Consider the following 16712-nt stretch of genomic DNA (forward strand, 5'->3'; position numbering starts at 1 on the left):
TGGGTGCCGGCCGACTTTCCACATGTCAGCCCAAAAAGCTGCTGGTGCTGGCAGCAAACAGTCTGTGTGGGGGAGGTAAAGGCCGGGCGGCTCCTGACTGGCACTGCTTGTGGGAGCTTTGGCACGGGAACCTGGAGACCAGGTGAGAAGAGCCGAAATCAACCTAAAAATGGTAACGAAGAAACCAATACAAATAACATAAAATAATAAATCAAATAGGAGGTTTTGTTGGTGGCCGACGGCGGGAGTGGAAGCCGCGGCTGTAGAAAAAGCGCCGTTCCCCCCGCGCCCGTCGATCCACCGACTTCCCGCTCGGGCCCCGGGCGGCATGCGGGGGGGGGAACGAAGGCGCTCGGCTGAGCTGCAGTTCTCGGTCGTGTCCGCAAGGCGGCGCCGGCGAGGCAGACGGGGGGCGGCCGAGGGCGGGATTCGAACCGGCGTTTGGGGAGAGAGAGCCGCGTCCCAGGCGGGCGCCTTGACCGCTCGGCCAGCGGGGCGGGGGCGTGGTCACGGTGGGGCGTGTCCAGCCGGTGCGGGATGGGCGCGGCCACGGGGGGTCGGCACCGCGCTTCGCGCCCTTTAACATTCAAAAAATATGACGAAAACTACATGAAAAATCTAAGAGTCCCCCCGGTGGGGTGCCGCGCCGCCGGCGGGGAGTGGGAGCGAGCAGAGGGCTGGATCCGACGAGACTGACAGGCGCGCCCGCCGGTGGGTGCCGTTCTGCCGGCGGGAAGGCGGAGCTAGCTGGGGGCTGTGCCGCCTCCGGCTTCGCCGCTCTGCCCTCTCTGCTCGCTCCCGGCACGACCCCCGCCCCTCCGCCCCCCCGCCACACGCGGCCCGAGCGGGCCCGAAGCCTCCGCGGCGCGGCCCTGGCCCGGCGCTCCGGGGAACGAGGGGGCTGCGGGCGGCGGGCCCAGCCAAGGAGCCCCTCGGGGCAGCTTAACATTGCAAGTTGCTCGGGCCTCCCCCAGCTCTCCATTTCTTCTCTGCAGAACACAGCTGGACTCTGGCTGCCCCGGGAGAACTGGAGACCCCGAGTACCTCCCGGGGACCGCCACGATTCTCGCAGGGACTTAAAACGCTCCCCGCCCCACCGCCCCCGTCCCACTCCGAGACTTCCAGGTACCTCCATGGTCCTACAGGAACCCCCAAGGACCCCCAACGCCCCCAGGAGACCCCCCAGGGACTCCCACCATCTCCCGGAAGCCTTCTGGGACACTCGTGGACACAGAAGGAACACCAGAGACGCCAAACAGCCCCCGGGATCTACCGGGACTTCCTTTTTTTTATGGATTTGGTTTGCATACTTTCCTGTATTTTTTATTTTACAAAGCCTGCAAAATAAAACGAGGCGCCGCAAAGCCTTCTGGGTTCCACCGACGCTTCCGGGACTCATTCCTTTGTCATGTCGGTTTCCTCAAATTTTTAATTTTATTTTTAATTTTATTTCTTTTATTCCGTTTTTACCATTACGGGCCGTGCAGGGCGGGCACGCCCCCGCCTTGCTGGCCACGCCCCCGCCCCGCTGGCCGAGCGGTCAAGGCGCCCGCCTGGGACGCGGCTCTCTCTCCCCAATCGCCGGTTCGAATCCCTCCCTCGGCCGCCCCCGTCTGCCTCGCCGGCGCCGCCTGGCGGACACGGCCGGGAACTGCACCGCAGTCCAGCCCCCACCACCACGAATGCCCGCCGGGACCCGAGCGGCGAAGGCGCTGCACAGGCCGGGGAGCGGCTCTTTCTCTGCAGCCGAGCCTTCCACTCCCACCGTCGCCCAATAGCGAAAGCTCTTATTTTATTTTTTATTTTATGTCATTTTTGGTTGCTCTTTTGTCACACTTGTTAGCTTTATCTTTTTAAATTTTGATTTTTTAAATTGATTTTTTTGTACTTACATTAATTTTTCTCCTTTTTTGGAGAGTTTGCAGGCACAGAGCCTGCAGCACAGACACAGCTGAGGGCTCAGGGACACTCAGCAGGCACAGACAGAGCAGCACAGACACAGCTGAGGGCTCAGGGACACTCAGCAGGCACAGAGCCTGCAGCACAGACACAGCTGAGGGCTCAGGGACACTCAGCAGGCACAGAACCTGCAGCACAGACACAGCTGAGGGCTCAGGGACACTCAGCAGGCACAGAACCTGCAGCACAGACACAGCAGAGGGCTCAGGGACACTCAGCATCCACAGAACCTGCAGCACAGACACAGCAGAGGGCTCAGGGACACTCAGCAGGCACAGACAGAGCAGCACAGACACAGCAGAGGGCTCAGGGACACTCAGCAGGCACAGACAGAGCAGCACAGACACAGCTGAGGGCTCAGGGACACTCAGCAGGCACAGAACCTGCAGCACAGACACAGCAGAGGGCTCAGGGACACTCAGCATGCACAGACAGAGCAGCACAGACACAGCAGAGGGCTCAGGGACACTCAGCAGGCACAGAACCTGCAGCACAGACACAGCAGAGGGCTCAGGGACACTCAGCAGGCAGAGACAGAGCAGCACAGACAGAGCAGAGGGCTCAGGGACACTCAGCCACTGCCATGGCTCTTCATGCACAGGGCACAAGCTCAGACACTCTGAGAGCAGCAGTTATGGAGGGAGAAACAGCTCATCTCTCAGACAATCTTTACTTACCCAAATCTTGAACAAAACAAACACTATCTGGGGTAAGAGTTAGCTGTGCACTCAAAATGTCTAATTTTATATGAGCTGCCTGAATCTCCCAAGTCCATGCAACTGAACAGGAGACAACCATTAGTTATAGGCCATCAAGGAGATAAATCTTCATCTTTAAAATAGCATATATTTGAGCTGATTGCTAAAGTAAGTGCTGTGAAAAATAAGGCCTTTCTGAGGTTACCAGGAAAACCTTACAAAAGCCAAGTTCCAATGAACAAGAAGACACAGCAAGATCTTGCCTTCTGCCTACAACACACTTCATTTTGCTGATTAACAAACCTTAGCAAGAGACCATTCTCACAGAGGCATTTCTTCTCTGCTGAATGCAGCCCAGGGATGCAGAGCCCAAGCCACCTACCCTGCCTGGGCACGCTGTGAACAGTTTGTGCAGAGACTGGGCCAGCTGGATCCTGGGATTGTTCACCATTTGCCCCACAGGATCATGTTCTTTCTTCCCAGCAAAGGCCAGCTGGGAGAATGCAGTCTGATAGCCTGGAGTATCCTCTGTGTCAATGAAGTGCTCCTTGTCAGGGGTCGTGTCATGCCATCCTCAGGCAGCTCAAACAAGCCAAGGAGGGAGGGCCTGCAGCAAAGGAATCCTGGGGGGAGAGGGGAGGGGAACAGTGAACAGGTGAGGACAGCCTGTGCTTCACAAGAACGCTCAGATTACCTGGAACCCCTTTGCAGGGACTTGCTTAACTCCTGGCACTGTCCCTGTCCCAGGGAAGCTGCACTAGGACTGTGGGTCTGGGTCCTTTCCAGGCACAATGCAGCTGCTCATATTAACAGCATCAGCAATGCCCTCATTTTTTAGCAGCTCAAATTGCTGTGATACAAACCCAAGAATAGCAATTCTTTTCCAGATTACAGCTTTTCTCTAAGTACATTCAAAAAGAGTTCTAGTCCTGGATCCGGTTACTGTCATTCAATTTGGGCTACCTGAGCCCCCAGACTGCTGGACTGCCTTTCAGTCTCCAGAGCTTTCCCCCAGATTCCACTTTCAGGCTAAGACACTACAGCCTGTCAGGTTGTGAGTATTCTCAGGTCTCCTGACTATGACAGTTACAAGTCAAAAGTGGGCCCAGCTTTCCAGAAGGAATGCAAGCTGACAGTAGCCTAATTCCCTTCAGTGGAGCTCTACTCAGCCAAATCCAGGCTCAAACACATCTCAAACCAGCTCTGCCATTTGCTTTGAAAACACACTTCCCTTTGTGCAGTGAAGGATGAAAAGGTATGAAAAGCCTCAAGCTGAGTCTCACCACAACAGTGGGCCTGAAGAAATGCCAAAGGAGTTTATTGGAGGGGCCTATTCTGGTGAAAGCTCCTACTTTCCAGACCTCCAACAGCATCACCAGCAGACCCTGAAGAAGTGTGGCACCTACCACAGCTTGGGGTACTCAGTGTCCATCACGGGAGGACATTCTGTTAATGTCTTGGTGATGCCAACAGCACGGATCTGCTTTTCAACTTGTCCCAGACTCTTTCTGGATTTCAGGAATCATCATTTTCTCCAAGCCCGTTTCAAACATCCTAGTATGACAGTTAGAGAAAAAGTATCAGAACGATTTATCACCCTATGGTGACCAAAGAAAAGCAGAAACCACACAAAGCACCAGGAAACAGAGAACACAAGACAATTTGTTTCTTAACAATTGCTGCCCTCTTACATAGATGTTTGCACATACAAACTTGTTACAAAGGATAAAAACCAGAGACAGCAATCCTTCCCTTTTATGACCTGCTTAGGAGATCAGTAACTTGAACTATCAGTGAGGAACTGTGGGCAGAAAATCAGAAATGAACCCCAAAAGGAGAGGCACCCGGGCAGTCAGATTAGCGCCAAACCTCCTTTGCCATTTCAGCCAGAGAGACAACTCTTTCCTGCTTCAAAGGCAAAAACTGCACAGCAGCCTGAAATACAACCCAAGCCAACAGAACACACTCCCTTTGGCTGTATGCTGCCAAGTATTTCCTGCAGAGCTCATGCCCCATTTCCTGTGCCATACTAGTTAATGAAGAGGAGAAAGCAACGAGAAAAAGGATGAAGTAAAACTCCAGATGAAAACAAGAGAATTGCTTTAGAGTCAGCAGCAAAATGCATTCTAAGAAGGAGACAGAAAGGGCAGCCTTCATAAATGTTCCCTTTTACTGAAGGGCATTAAGTTGCTGCTCCAAAGTTTGCCTAAAAACTGCTCATCTTCTCGGGCACCACAACACTGAAACGTGGAACGCTGGAAGCACCACTTCCATTTGGTTGGTGGAACACCATTGGAAGAACCCTGTAATTCTTGCTCCTCTACAGGAGGCATCAAGCAGATTTTAAAGGATTAATAACAGACCTTGTGTGATCTGTGTAGAGATAACATCACGAATTTCATCAGCATGGCCATCTGCCTGGGGATGATTTCAACAATGTGTCACAGCTTTGACAGAGGAACGTAAACCCTTCCTCAGAACTTTATTCCCATGAAGGCCAAAATGACACAAAAGCATGGAATGTTTCCCAGCATGAACACAAACTGCAGAGAGCAGTGGTCAGAATGGCTGTGCTGTGTGACAGGGCAAGTGTGTTGCTATTAGCTGGAGATTAAATGGAGACACTTTCAGACAAGTAACGACATCACACACACCAGGAAAGGAGGAGAACTACACAAGTCCTTTAGTTCCATTCCCTCAGTTTTCATGGAGTGTCACCTGCTGTGGCCACTGCCCTTTATGTCCCCTTGACTCCAGAGCATTTGGAGCAAGTCCCTGGAGCCACCAGAGTCCCACCCATGTACAGGATGCCTGATCTGTGCAACTGCACACTCTGAACCACTCGTGTCACACTGGAGCTTTTCAGAGCAAGGAACTTACTTTTGATAAGTTTTGTTGGTTTGGAACTTGGAAGTCTTTGGAATAGCAGAATGAAGACCTGTTTCCTGTACCAGTCAACTGATTCACTGGAAATTTAAAAGAACAGTTATTCAGTTCACAGTGGGCTTTGACTGGTGCTGTCACTTTACAGAAAACACAGATAAAGTTGTTCCCATCTCTTTAACTGATAAATGTGACATTTTTGCTCCTGAAGTGTTAACCTTTGGCATGACTGCACACTGCAGAACCAAAGCCCACAGAAGTCAGTTTTGAATGCAATTTGAGCTCATACTCATGGGGGCATATGCTCCATGATGCTGTTTAGCAGGTCAAAGCCTTGGGGATCACTGGCTTTCAAGGCAATCAGCTTCAGGAATCCCCCCAACACTCCAGGCTGCAAGGAAAGTAAACATGAAGCCAAGGGGATTCCCTGGAGTCCCGGGGAGCCGGAGGGGACGGCGGGGAACAAGCACAGCCCGCGCAGCTTCAGCCGCTTCTCCCTCCAGACTCCGCAGTCAGCGCCGCCTCCCCGCACTGTCCCGGCCCCCGCGTCTCTGCCAGGCTCAACAGGCAACTCAGGATTTACTTCCCCGGGACCTGACTCTTCCCAGGAGCAGCAAAACTGTTTCTCGGGTCCCGCCCCTGCCGTCGCTGCCGGGACCTCCTCGAGGGCCCGCCCGGCCTCTGTGCCGCTCTGGCGGGGGACCGGCTCTGTCGCCATGTGCCGCTCGCGGGGACACCGCGGCAATGCAGGGCCGACAGCGGGTGCACGGCGGCCCAGGCCGGGCCGAACGGAAGCTGCGCGCTCCCGGTGCGGGGTCCTGGCGGTGCCCGCCGCGGCGCCGATCGGGGCTGCCGGCGCCGGTGACTGCCTGCCGGCCGCGATCCTCCGCCGCCGCCGAGCCCCCCCGGTCCCGGCCCAGGGCGGGAAGCCCGCGGGGCGATGGCGCGGCGAGCGGGGGCAGGCTCGGGATCAGACAGGCGGGTAACCGCCGATCAGAGCCGAGGGGGCCTACAGACGCCAGCTTGATTGTAGTCCGGGCGGCCATCTTGAGTGCAGGCTGGAGGTGACGGCCCAGACCTCCAAGACCATAGAGTGCAAAGCGGAACAATAGAGTTGCAGGCCCCCGCCGCCATCTTGAGTGTGGCACAACCGCCCCCGGAATTACGGGACATTTTAAGCCTCGCCCGAGCGCTGACAACACCCACAGAGGTGGCACGGCCCAGGCACAGACTCAGCGCCAGAGAAGCGCAGAAAAAGAAAACAGTTGCGGGACATTCCCTTCCTTCCGAGGCAAGGCAGATAAGCCCTGCTAAGAAAAGGAAAAAAGAGGCAAGACTTGATCAAGCAAAGCACACCCTGCCAAGCTGCTCCCTCTGCTTCCATTCCGCCCTTCAGTACCACGTGACACGGCGCTGCGGGCGAGGCGCTGCGCATGCGCGAAGGTCCGGTTGCGGTGCCGCCAGCGCTGGGCCCGGACAGGGCACACAGAGAGCTCCGGACACACAGAGCTGGAGCTGCTGCTGCTGCCGGCACAGCGAGCGCATTGCATGGCACAGGGCACACAGAGAGCTCCGGACACACAGAGCGGGAGCTGCTGCTGCTGCCGGCCCAGCGAGCGCATTGCATGGCACAGGGCACACAGAGAACACCCGATACACAGAGCGGGAGCTGCTGCTGCTGCCGGCACAGCGAGCGCATTGCATGGCACAGGGCACACAGAGAGCTCCGGACACACAGAGCGGGAGCTGCTGCTGCTGCCGGCACAGCGAGCGCATTGCATGGCACAGGGCACACAGAGAACACCCGATACACAGAGCGGGAGCTGCTGCTGCTGCCGGCACAGCGAGCGCATTGCATGGCACAGGGCACAGAGAGAGAGCTCCGGACACACAGAGCGGGAGCTGCTGCTGCTGCCGGCACAGCGAGCGCATTGCATGGCACAGGGCACACAGAGAGCTCCGGACACACAGAGCGGGAGCTGCTGCTGCTGCCGGCACAGCGAGCGCATTGCATGGCACAGGGCACACAGAGAGCTCCGGACACACAGAGCGGGAGCTGCTGGCACCGGCCCAGCGAGCGCATTGCATGGCACAGGGCACACAGAGAGAGCTCCGGCCACACAGAGCGGGAGCTGCTGCTGCTGCCGGCACGGCGAGCGCATTGCATGGCACAGGGCACACAGAGAACACCCGATACACAGAGCGGGAGCTGCTGCTGCTGCCGGCACGGCGAGCGCATTGCATGGCACAGGGCACACAGAGAGCTCCGGCCACACAGAGCGGGAGCTGCTGCTGCTGCCGGCACAGCGAGCGCATTGCATGGCACAGGGCACACAGAGAGCTCCGGACACACAGAGCGGGAGCTGCTGCTGCTGCCGGCCCAGCGAGCGCATTGCATGGCACAGGGCACAGGGAGAACACCCGATACACAGAGCGGGAGCTGCTGCTGCTGCCGGCCCAGCGAGCGCATTGCATGGCACAGGGCACACAGAGAACACCCGATACACAGAGCGGGAGCTGCTGGCACCGGCACAGCGAGCGCATTGCATGGCACAGGGCACACAGAGAGCTCCGGACACACAGAGCGGGAGCTGCTGCTGCTGTTGCTGCCGGCACAGCGAGCGCATTGCATGGCACAGGGCACAGGGAGAACACCCGTAACAGAGCGGGAGCTGCTGGCACCGGCACAGCGAGCGCAATTTATCGCACGGACAAGCCCTTCAGTTTGTTTCATTTGTAAATACAAAACTCCTATTTTCAACATCCCCCCTTTCCAATTTCTCATATTCCCAAACCCTGTATATAATACCGAGATATAGGGCTCTATTTTGAATTCCATTCCAGTGTAAATTGATATGGAAATTGAACATACAGGAAAATGAGAAACATTATTTTTCTTATTAGTTTTACACACACAACTCCCCCCTGCGTTTTCAAGCATTGGGGCTGTAGCCTCCCTTTTTTGCTGGACCCCACAGGACCCCCCTTCATCCCTCATGCACCTGCACCCCATCCTCACACTCCAGAGACATTGGGACGCTGCTCATCACCTTATCAGCCCCAGACTCCCCCCATAACACTTTTGACTCAACCCCAAACATGAAAAAGAAGAGGGAGGGTGGGTACCAAGATGGAGTCATAAGACAGAGGGGAGAAGGGATAGATGCAGGTGGACAAAGAAGGGGGGAACCAAAGGGAATGGGGATTTTTTCTCAGGTGCCCAAGGTCCACAGCTCCATCCCACATCCCCTCTCTTCTGCAATAGAATGTTACTCCCAAGACATGGTGTATCAGTTCCATCTGGAATCAAGGTCAGCACAGTCAGAGAAATAGCATTTATTGCAATACCAACAAACAAAGGAGAATAAACAGGATAAAATACCTAAACACTTAACACAAGAGAGAACAAAAATAATAAAATACTTAAAACTTAATAAAAGGATACATAAGGATGCAAAACAGTTGATGGTTCAGGGCTTACTCACTATCCCTGATGCTCACTGGAGCAGACAGGCCAGGACTACCAGGATGGGCAGCAGCTGCACGGCCCCCATGCTTAGCGGGCGTCCCCGCGGAGCCAACGTGGGCTCGGTGAAAGGATGGGTGTCGCTCAGCTGCCCCACTCCTGGTGTCCTTATTGATCAGCCATCCATTATACTACGTGGGGCCAGGACGCAGTATAAGGTGATGCCCGGGGGGCAGCCAAACACCGCCTGTTAATTACATAAGTGGCAACAGTCTGCACATGCTCACCTGTTGCAGAGTGGTCGTACGACCCCTGCCTGCATTATCTTCCTCCCCTCGTTACCTCTCTCACCCTCCTGTACAATCTTCACCCTTGTGGTTCCAGGGTATCTGTATCTATCTTGTGGCCTGCAGCCAAGTCAGTATTTGTGCATTTTATGAGGGTGGCAGTTCTCTACAAAGCAATTCACAAAGTCCCTTCAGTTTGATTGGTTTCCAAACAGGAAATCAGAAAACCAGGGAAAAACCCCAAAAATTCCCAGCATGCCTCATACCCCCTCTCAACATGCTGCTCCCCACACACGGCCTTGCTTCTTCCTCAGCTGCCAATCTCACTTTAGGGTTACCCCCAGGGGAGCTGCAGCTCAGGGAGCACAGGCTGAAGGCACCCAGCTGGGGTACAACACCGGCTCTGCAGAGGAAACAGCATGTCCAGGGCTCCCAGGACACTCCGGGGTTGCTCCAACGCTGCTCCCACCACTCTGTGAGCTGAGGTTCCAGTGGACCCCACCATGCTCTGCCTAAGCCACAGCTGAGACTGGATATCTGAAATCCTGCATGAGGAGTCAGAAAGCAAATGAGAGAGAAAAAAAAGATGACTTTGGGGTATTGGTCCACAGTGAGTAATTAGTGCCATTTTTAGCCTTGCTGACAACAAGCTCAGAGGCACCACACTGTAGTCCTGGGACAGAGAACTTGATACCCCTGTGTTATCCCCTCCTGCATCCTGGCAATCCACCCTCCACCAGGCTCAGCCCAGTGCTGCTCTGCCTGCTCCAGGATTCCAACTGCCAGAGAGGCCACTGGTTTGCACACAGGCCCCCCCATCCTGCTGATCCCACTCCTGCCCCCTGCTCACTGCCAGCAGCCAGACCTCCCGGCATCCCCAAACACAGAGCCCCTTCCCCAGGACAGCCCACTGCCCTCAGCTCCCCAAAAGAGGGGCAGAAGAGCTCCCTTCTCTGTTCATTTTCCCAGCAGCTTTGTACCCTGTGTGCAACAAGACTAAAAGTCTCTAAACAGAATCACTTTTTAAATAAAATTCTTACCACAGCTGGCTACATGATTAAAGAAATACCTGTACTGTCAATCCAGATCAAATACTTTCACAAGAGAAAATATCCCTTTCAGTAGCCCACTTGGATACACCTTCAGAAAAAGCACAACTGCCACCAACTCCCAAGAGCCCGCGGGAAGAAGGAAGCCCTCCTTGTGACACCCAATACAGCAGACATGGAAAAAGGAGGGAAAAAACCCCAAGGTTCTAGTGGAAAAAAAACCAGGACAACAGAAATACATCATGACTTAAAAATCTCTCTCCTTCCACGAGTAGCAAACAGTGCAACTTACTGTTTGTTTGCTTTTTCCATAGATCTTCCAGCCAGCACAAAGTGTCTCTCTGCTCCTACATCCCTCCCAACCAGGCCTTCCTTCCCCTGCCCCAGCATCACACCTGCACAGCCCAGGGGCCCCCAGAGCTCAGAGGGCTGGAACATTCAGCACAGGCCAGCAGCCTCTTCTCTCAGCAGCTCCAGGGCCACCCTGCACTAACACACAGCCCTGTGCCACCTTGCACACTGACTCCCCTCCCTGCCTTGTGAGATGCTGAACGAGCAAGGGCTGTGTGTTCGGAGATGAGACACTTCAACACTCAGAGCCCCACGAGCCATTTCACCAAAAGGCACCTGGAGTTGTCAAAAACACACCATGTCAAAGCTCCCCTTTGCACACGTGGCTTCACTGCATGGGGGACTTGCAAACCCTTTTTCCCAAAGGCCCAAAAATGCATCTCACTCCAGAACCAAACAGTTTTGTGAGGCTAGAAGGAGGCAGAAGCCCCAAGTCACACAGCGAGTCAGGTCATACAGCTGTCCTGGGCAGGAATGGCTCCAAATTCCATCAGTCCCTGTCCCTCAGACACCACTTTGTTCTGTCCTACACTACAATAACACAGACTTATGTGCTTAAGATCCACCCCTAAGAACAGTCACACCAAGATCTTTGAATATTCCCAATTCAATGCCAATACTTTTTAACCTCCTTGATTTCTTTCTGTACTACAATATCAAGACAAATAGTTTACCTGCCCCAGAAACTTCTAAAGCAGAGAGCAGGGTTTAAACAAGCCCCAGGATCTGAGGTGCCCTGGCTGCCCAAAAAAGCCTAACTTTGCACTCAGGAATAAGCAACAGGTGGAAGGGTCCTCAGGAAACCTCTCACAGCCACAGAAACCACACCAGTGACTGGGGCAGCACCAGAGGCACCTGTTCCAGGGGAGCAGGATTGGAAATTGAAGGAAGAGAAAGCAAAAGCAATCATGAGCTCCTTTTAAAGATGGAAAAACCATAATAATGATAAATTATTTCCAATTTTCCTCTCTCAAAGAAAATAAAACAGAACCCTGGGCTCAAGACCCTTCAGTTTCTTTCCTGTTCTTACCTTTAAAGACCATGCAAGACAACCATGCCACGCACCCATCGCTCAACACCTTCCCAAGAAGAAGAAAAAGGCCAAAGATTAAAGTACTCACAGACCCAAAAGTAACATCTTACCTGCCACATTGAGTGCTGATCCACCCTCCTGATCTGCTGCTCCAGCTTCCTCTGAGTCTGCTGGATATCTTGGCCACCTGCCTCTGAGCAAAACCAGGATTAATATGGTCACCCAGATGCCCACTGGTAACTTCAACTTTGCAAAGTTCTCATGTCCCCTCAGGAAATCCAGAGTTCAACTACAGCCCACATTAGGACACCTTAGAACAACCACCCAAATTCAAGTCCCTGCTATGCAGCTCCCATCATCCCCACAAACCCTGCTCTTGGAACTGCACTCACACTGCCCACGGCTGCTCCAAGTGCATCTTAACCACCTAAATGTACCAAACATGTGTTAACGGGAGACTGTTCTAGCTACTCCACCTGCTCCCTCCAGCCTGCACAGCAGGGCAGAACAGCTCCAGGCCAAACAAAGGCACACCAGAGAGATTACACTACAAACATGCGGAGTGATGATGAGAGAAAGCTCTCAGGGAGAAGAGCAACTGCAAGAACCGAAACCCTGTTGAACAGTGCGACCTACATATTAGTGAGCTGAGAATGCTCTGAGGAAGCCTCCCAACAGGCTCAAAGAAAAGGACCTTGCACAAGAAGAGCCCATCAATGCCACTGTACCAGTTTGTTTTAGACAGATGTCCAGAATCAAGATAAGCACAGTCATAAAATACCACAAACAGCATTGTTTGCAAGACCAACTAGCAAAAGACAATAAACAGGATAAAATACCTAACACCTAATACAAAAGAGAATAAAAAGAATAAAATACTTCAAACTTAAGAAAGGAATACATAAGGATACAAAACGGTTGATGTTTCAGGTCTTAATTCCTATCCCTGATGCTCACTGGAGCAGACAGGCCAGGACTACCAGGATGGGCAGCAGCTGCACGGCCCCCATGCTTAGCGGGCGTCCCCGCGGAGCCAACGTGGGCTCGGTGAAAGGATGGGTGTCGCTCAGCTGCCCCACTCCTGGTGTCCTTATTGATCAGCCATCCCTTATACTACGTGGGGCCAGGACGCAGTATAAGGTGATGCCCGGGGGGGCAGCCAAACACCGCCTGTTAATTACATAAGTGGCAACAGTCTGCACATGCTCACCTGTTGCAGAGTGGTCGTACAACCCCTGCCCACATTTTCCTCCTCCCAGCATTAGCTCCCTCACCCCCTGTACAACCCTAACCATTGGGTTTCCAGGGTATTTGTATCTACCTTGAGGCCTGCAGCCAACCTGGGAGAGGAACACAGCCTTGACAATACAGAACATCTTGTGCTACGCAGTCACCTTGTACCATACTGTACCTGGTTTCTCAGCATGTTTTAACTACTTTCTCACCCTTCTATGCCCTATTGATCATCTAAATGAAAAGTACTTCCTTTATATTTATGATTTTCTGTAACTTAGCAGGCAGCAAGGCCAGACATCCACCAAAATAATAGTATTTTACTACACTCTGATACAAGCTGAAAAAGGACTGCACAAGAATGCTACATTTGGGATGCAGGAAGAGAAGGGTGCAAAGAACAAGTCCTCCTCCTTTCAGACACATGGCACAAGGGCACAGCTGATGGATGACACGGCCTAAAATTGGGCTGTTAAAGACACCTGACTGCAAAATTCCAAGATGGAATTCTGATACACGTGCAAGCTTGCAAGGCAAGGAAATGACAAAATCTGCAACTGTGCAGAGGACGCCTTTGAGACCCCAGGCAGGACGGCGGGCACTTCCCATAAGCCCCTCCAGGACAGAATGCAAAGGCATCTGATCCCAGAGAGTCACAAGACATCGAAGTTGGACTAGAGAAACCATACAACACAGACTGGAACTGCTCTGCCCTGCACAGCCCCCTGCTGTTGTGGCCAAAAGTGAGCCACTCCCTTTACATGCAATAAGGGACCAGTATCAGACATCCCTTTCCCCTACACTAACTTCTAAATCAGTCCCGTATTCCACTCCCACCCCAGTGTTCTGCTCTCCTCCCCTCTCCAGGTCACGGCCCTCGACTTATCTTTCACAGAGATGGCGATGCAAATCCTTCTTCAACACAAAGGAAGGTTGCCTCGGATCCCTCAGAGGTTCCTGCAGTCACCAGCTTATTTTCTTAGTCAGCTACAAGAAAGAAAACCTCAATCTATGCCTGAGTTTAGCAGCACCTCACCCAAAGCCCAACAATTCCACTACTCACCATCCCCTAAGTGCACCGAGGTCCTCGGCTCACCAGCTCCAGGGGGCAGCTGTCATCAAACTGGATACCTGGCTGAGTGACAGCCAAAGTTGCTCCAAGTTCAGTGCACCCCTGGTCCTCTTGTGTCCTCCCTCAAGCACCTGGAATGCTCCTCTCTTTCCACAGGCTTCCCAGATGGCACCTGCAAATAGAAAGACAAATGCTTAGATCTCTGAGCCCTGTGAGACTTTGGCATTACACACAAGGCTGGCGAAAGACCACCCAACCTTGTCAGTCAGCTAATCAGTGGCTGGCTTTGGTTCCCTGAGCTTGTGTGCATCCCCTGCAGAAAAACAAAGGCCAAGCCATGTACTGGCACACTGCCTTAAAGGATGCCTAAAGGCGTTCCCACAGTAGTTGCCATCTGATGATGCTCCACTGTCACCTCTCACCTGTTCATTCTCTGTTGCTTTGGGCTGGCAGCTGCAAGGTTGCAGACACCCTAGAAAACATAAAAAAATAAGGGATCTGTGTAGGTTCACATCCACCCACCCATGAATTTAATTTTCAAGCGTGTTTGGGCTGTAACCTCCCTTTCTTGGGAGACTGCTGCCTGAGTCCCCTCACTCACCTCACCTGTCTGAAGATGGGGCCCCGTCTCCCAGTACAGACTCCACTCTGCAATGTTCCCCCTCCTTTCCTGCACTCCAGCCAGCTAGAGGATGTCTCGTCTCTTCCTTGTGACACTGCTGTGGGGAGATCACCCTGTGAGGCTGCAGGACACAGCTGTACCACAAACAAGATTTGTGCTCACACCATCACCAGAACGGCTCCTCATCCCCAGCCTCCAAGCCCCATTCCCAGCCCGGCTTCCCACCTCCTGCCAACCTTCACAGGAGACACCTTCAATTGGGAACAGACTTGCTGCAGCACCTAACACCACCCCCTGAGGATGTGTCCCTGCCTGCCTGCTGACCCCCTTAGGCCTTGGACTTGTCCTGGAACCTCAGTACCTTCTTCCTGCCAGACCCACCCACCCTGAACACAATCCACAGCAACTGCATCCCCCCAGCCACTGAGTGCCTCTGTCTGGAAAGACAACCTCCAGCAAGTGAGCTGGCAAACGAGCACTGACTACAGGCTGCAGCTCCTGAGTGCTGAAAACAGGCAGCACCTTAATAATGATCTGAATGCCACACAGCAAAGGAAAGCATTTGTATTTCAAAAGTAATTTTATGATTTCTACAGAGTTCGCAACAACAGTTTCCTGTTACCAAAAGGGAACGACAGAGATAAAAAAAAAATCACCCAGAGGCAAAAGGCACAAACTGACCTATCATCTCAGGGCACATCATTCCCACAGAAGTCCCTACCTCAGGTTCCTTTACAGCAACATCACACGAGACGGATCTTTGTCACCCTGGCCTGATGGCTCTATGGCTGCCTGTGAAAAAAACAAATTAGAAGGCAGGTGTTCAGATGCACCGAGAATACAACACCCAGAACTACCGTCTAAATCAACTCAGTAAGCAGAACATTCACCGTGCTCATTTCCCCTCTGGTGCCAGTCAGCCCATGCCACCCATCGCTCACCGAATTCACATTAAGAAAGGAAAGAAGCCAGAAATAAAAATACTTACGGACCCAAAAGCAACATCTTCCCTACCACACTAAGTGCTCACCCACCCTCTTGCTCTGCTGCTCCGGCTTCCGCTGAGTCTGCTGGACACCGTGTACACTTGCCTCTGAGCAAAACCAGGATTAATATGCTCACCCAGATGCTCACTGATAACTTAACCTTTTCAAGGGTCTCATTTCCCCTCAGGAAATCTAGAGGTCAACTACAGCCCACGTTAAGACACCTAACAACAACCACCCAAATTCAAGGCCCTGCCACGCAGCTCCCATCATCCCCACAAACCCCTGCTCTCGGGACTGCACTCACACCGCCCACGGCTGCTCCAAGTGCCCATCAAAGCCACTGTACCAGTTCGTTTTGGACATGTGCAGAAAAAAGATAAGTGCAGACATAAAATGCCATAAAATAACACGGATTGCAAGACCAACTAGCAAAAGACAATAAACAGGATAAAATACCTAACACCTAACACAAAAGAGAATTAAAAGCATAAAATACTTCAAACTTAAGAAAGGAATACATAAGGATACAAAACGGTTGATGTTTCAGGTCTTAATTCCTATCCCTGATGCTCACTGGAGCAGACAGGCCAGGACTACCAGGATGGGCAGCAGCTGCACGGCCCCCATGCTTAGCGGGCGTCCCCGCGGAGCCAACGTGGGCTCGGTGAAAGGATGGGTGTCGCTCAGCTGCCCCACTCCTGGTGTCCTTATTGATCAGCCATCCCTTATACTACGTGGGGCCAGGACGCAGTATAAGGTGATGCCCGGGGGGCAGCCAAACACCGCCTGTTAATTACATAAGTGGCAACAGTCTGCACATGCTCACCTGTTGCAGAGTGGTCGTACGACCCCTGCCCACATTTACCTCCTCCCAGCATTAGCTCCCTCACCCCCTGTACAACCCTAACCATTGGGTTTCCAGGGTATTTGTATCTACCTTGAGGCCTGCAGCCAACTTGGGAGAGGAACACAGCCTTGACAATACAGAACATCTTGTGCTATACAGTCACCTTGTACCATACTGTACCTGGTTTCTCAGCATGTTTTAACTACTTTCTCACCCTTCTATG

At 53.0% G+C, this 16712-nt stretch overlaps 1 protein-coding gene and 1 long non-coding RNA gene across 5 annotated transcripts; both read right to left on the bottom strand.

Annotated features, from left to right (window-relative positions):
- Positions 1 to 2610: 2610 nt before the first annotated feature.
- Positions 2611 to 6947, bottom strand: LOC139670750 (cuticle collagen 8-like). Of its 4 annotated transcripts, none has more exons than XM_071552939.1 (4): positions 6124 to 6849; positions 5538 to 5931; positions 4064 to 4211; positions 2611 to 3280 (listed from the first exon to the last, which is right to left on the bottom strand). In XM_071552939.1, the coding sequence occupies exons 1-2, from the start codon at positions 6584 to 6586 to the stop codon at positions 5882 to 5884; spliced, it is 513 nt and encodes a 170-aa protein (XP_071409040.1). In that variant the 5' UTR covers positions 6587 to 6849; the 3' UTR covers positions 2611 to 3280; positions 4064 to 4211; positions 5538 to 5881. The 4 variants fall into 4 exon arrangements, 3 of the variants coding, with proteins under 3 accessions (XP_071409040.1, XP_071409041.1, XP_071409043.1); XM_071552940.1 differs by lacking the exon at positions 2611 to 3280 and having other exon boundaries at positions 3745 to 4211; positions 5538 to 5623; positions 5830 to 5931; XR_011697535.1 differs by lacking the exons at positions 2611 to 3280; positions 6124 to 6849 and adding an exon at positions 6897 to 6947 and having other exon boundaries at positions 3745 to 4211.
- A 7090-nt stretch (positions 6948 to 14037) lies between these two features.
- Positions 14038 to 14680, bottom strand: LOC139669630 (uncharacterized). Its single transcript, XR_011697286.1, has 3 exons — positions 14638 to 14680; positions 14454 to 14503; positions 14038 to 14203 (listed from the first exon to the last, which is right to left on the bottom strand). It is a non-coding gene; the product is annotated as an uncharacterized lncRNA (long non-coding RNA).
- Between the last annotated feature and the right edge of the window lie 2032 nt (positions 14681 to 16712).

Source organism: Pithys albifrons, chromosome 3 (genome assembly GCF_047495875.1).
Source record: "Pithys albifrons albifrons isolate INPA30051 chromosome 3, PitAlb_v1, whole genome shotgun sequence".
Classification (NCBI taxonomy): Eukaryota; Metazoa; Chordata; class Aves; order Passeriformes; family Thamnophilidae; genus Pithys; species Pithys albifrons.

What these genes read in the sequence shown, in the direction of transcription:
- LOC139670750 (XM_071552939.1), bottom strand. Translation starts at nt 6,586, where the DNA reads ATGGCCGCCCGGACTACAATCAAGCTGGCGTCTGTAGGCCCCCTCGGC. An exon ending in AAGAGTCAGGTCCCGGGGAA is followed by an intron (nt 5,932 to 6,123) that starts GTAAATCCTGAG and finishes CTTTCCTTGCAG; the next exon opens with CCTGGAGTGTTGGGGGGATT.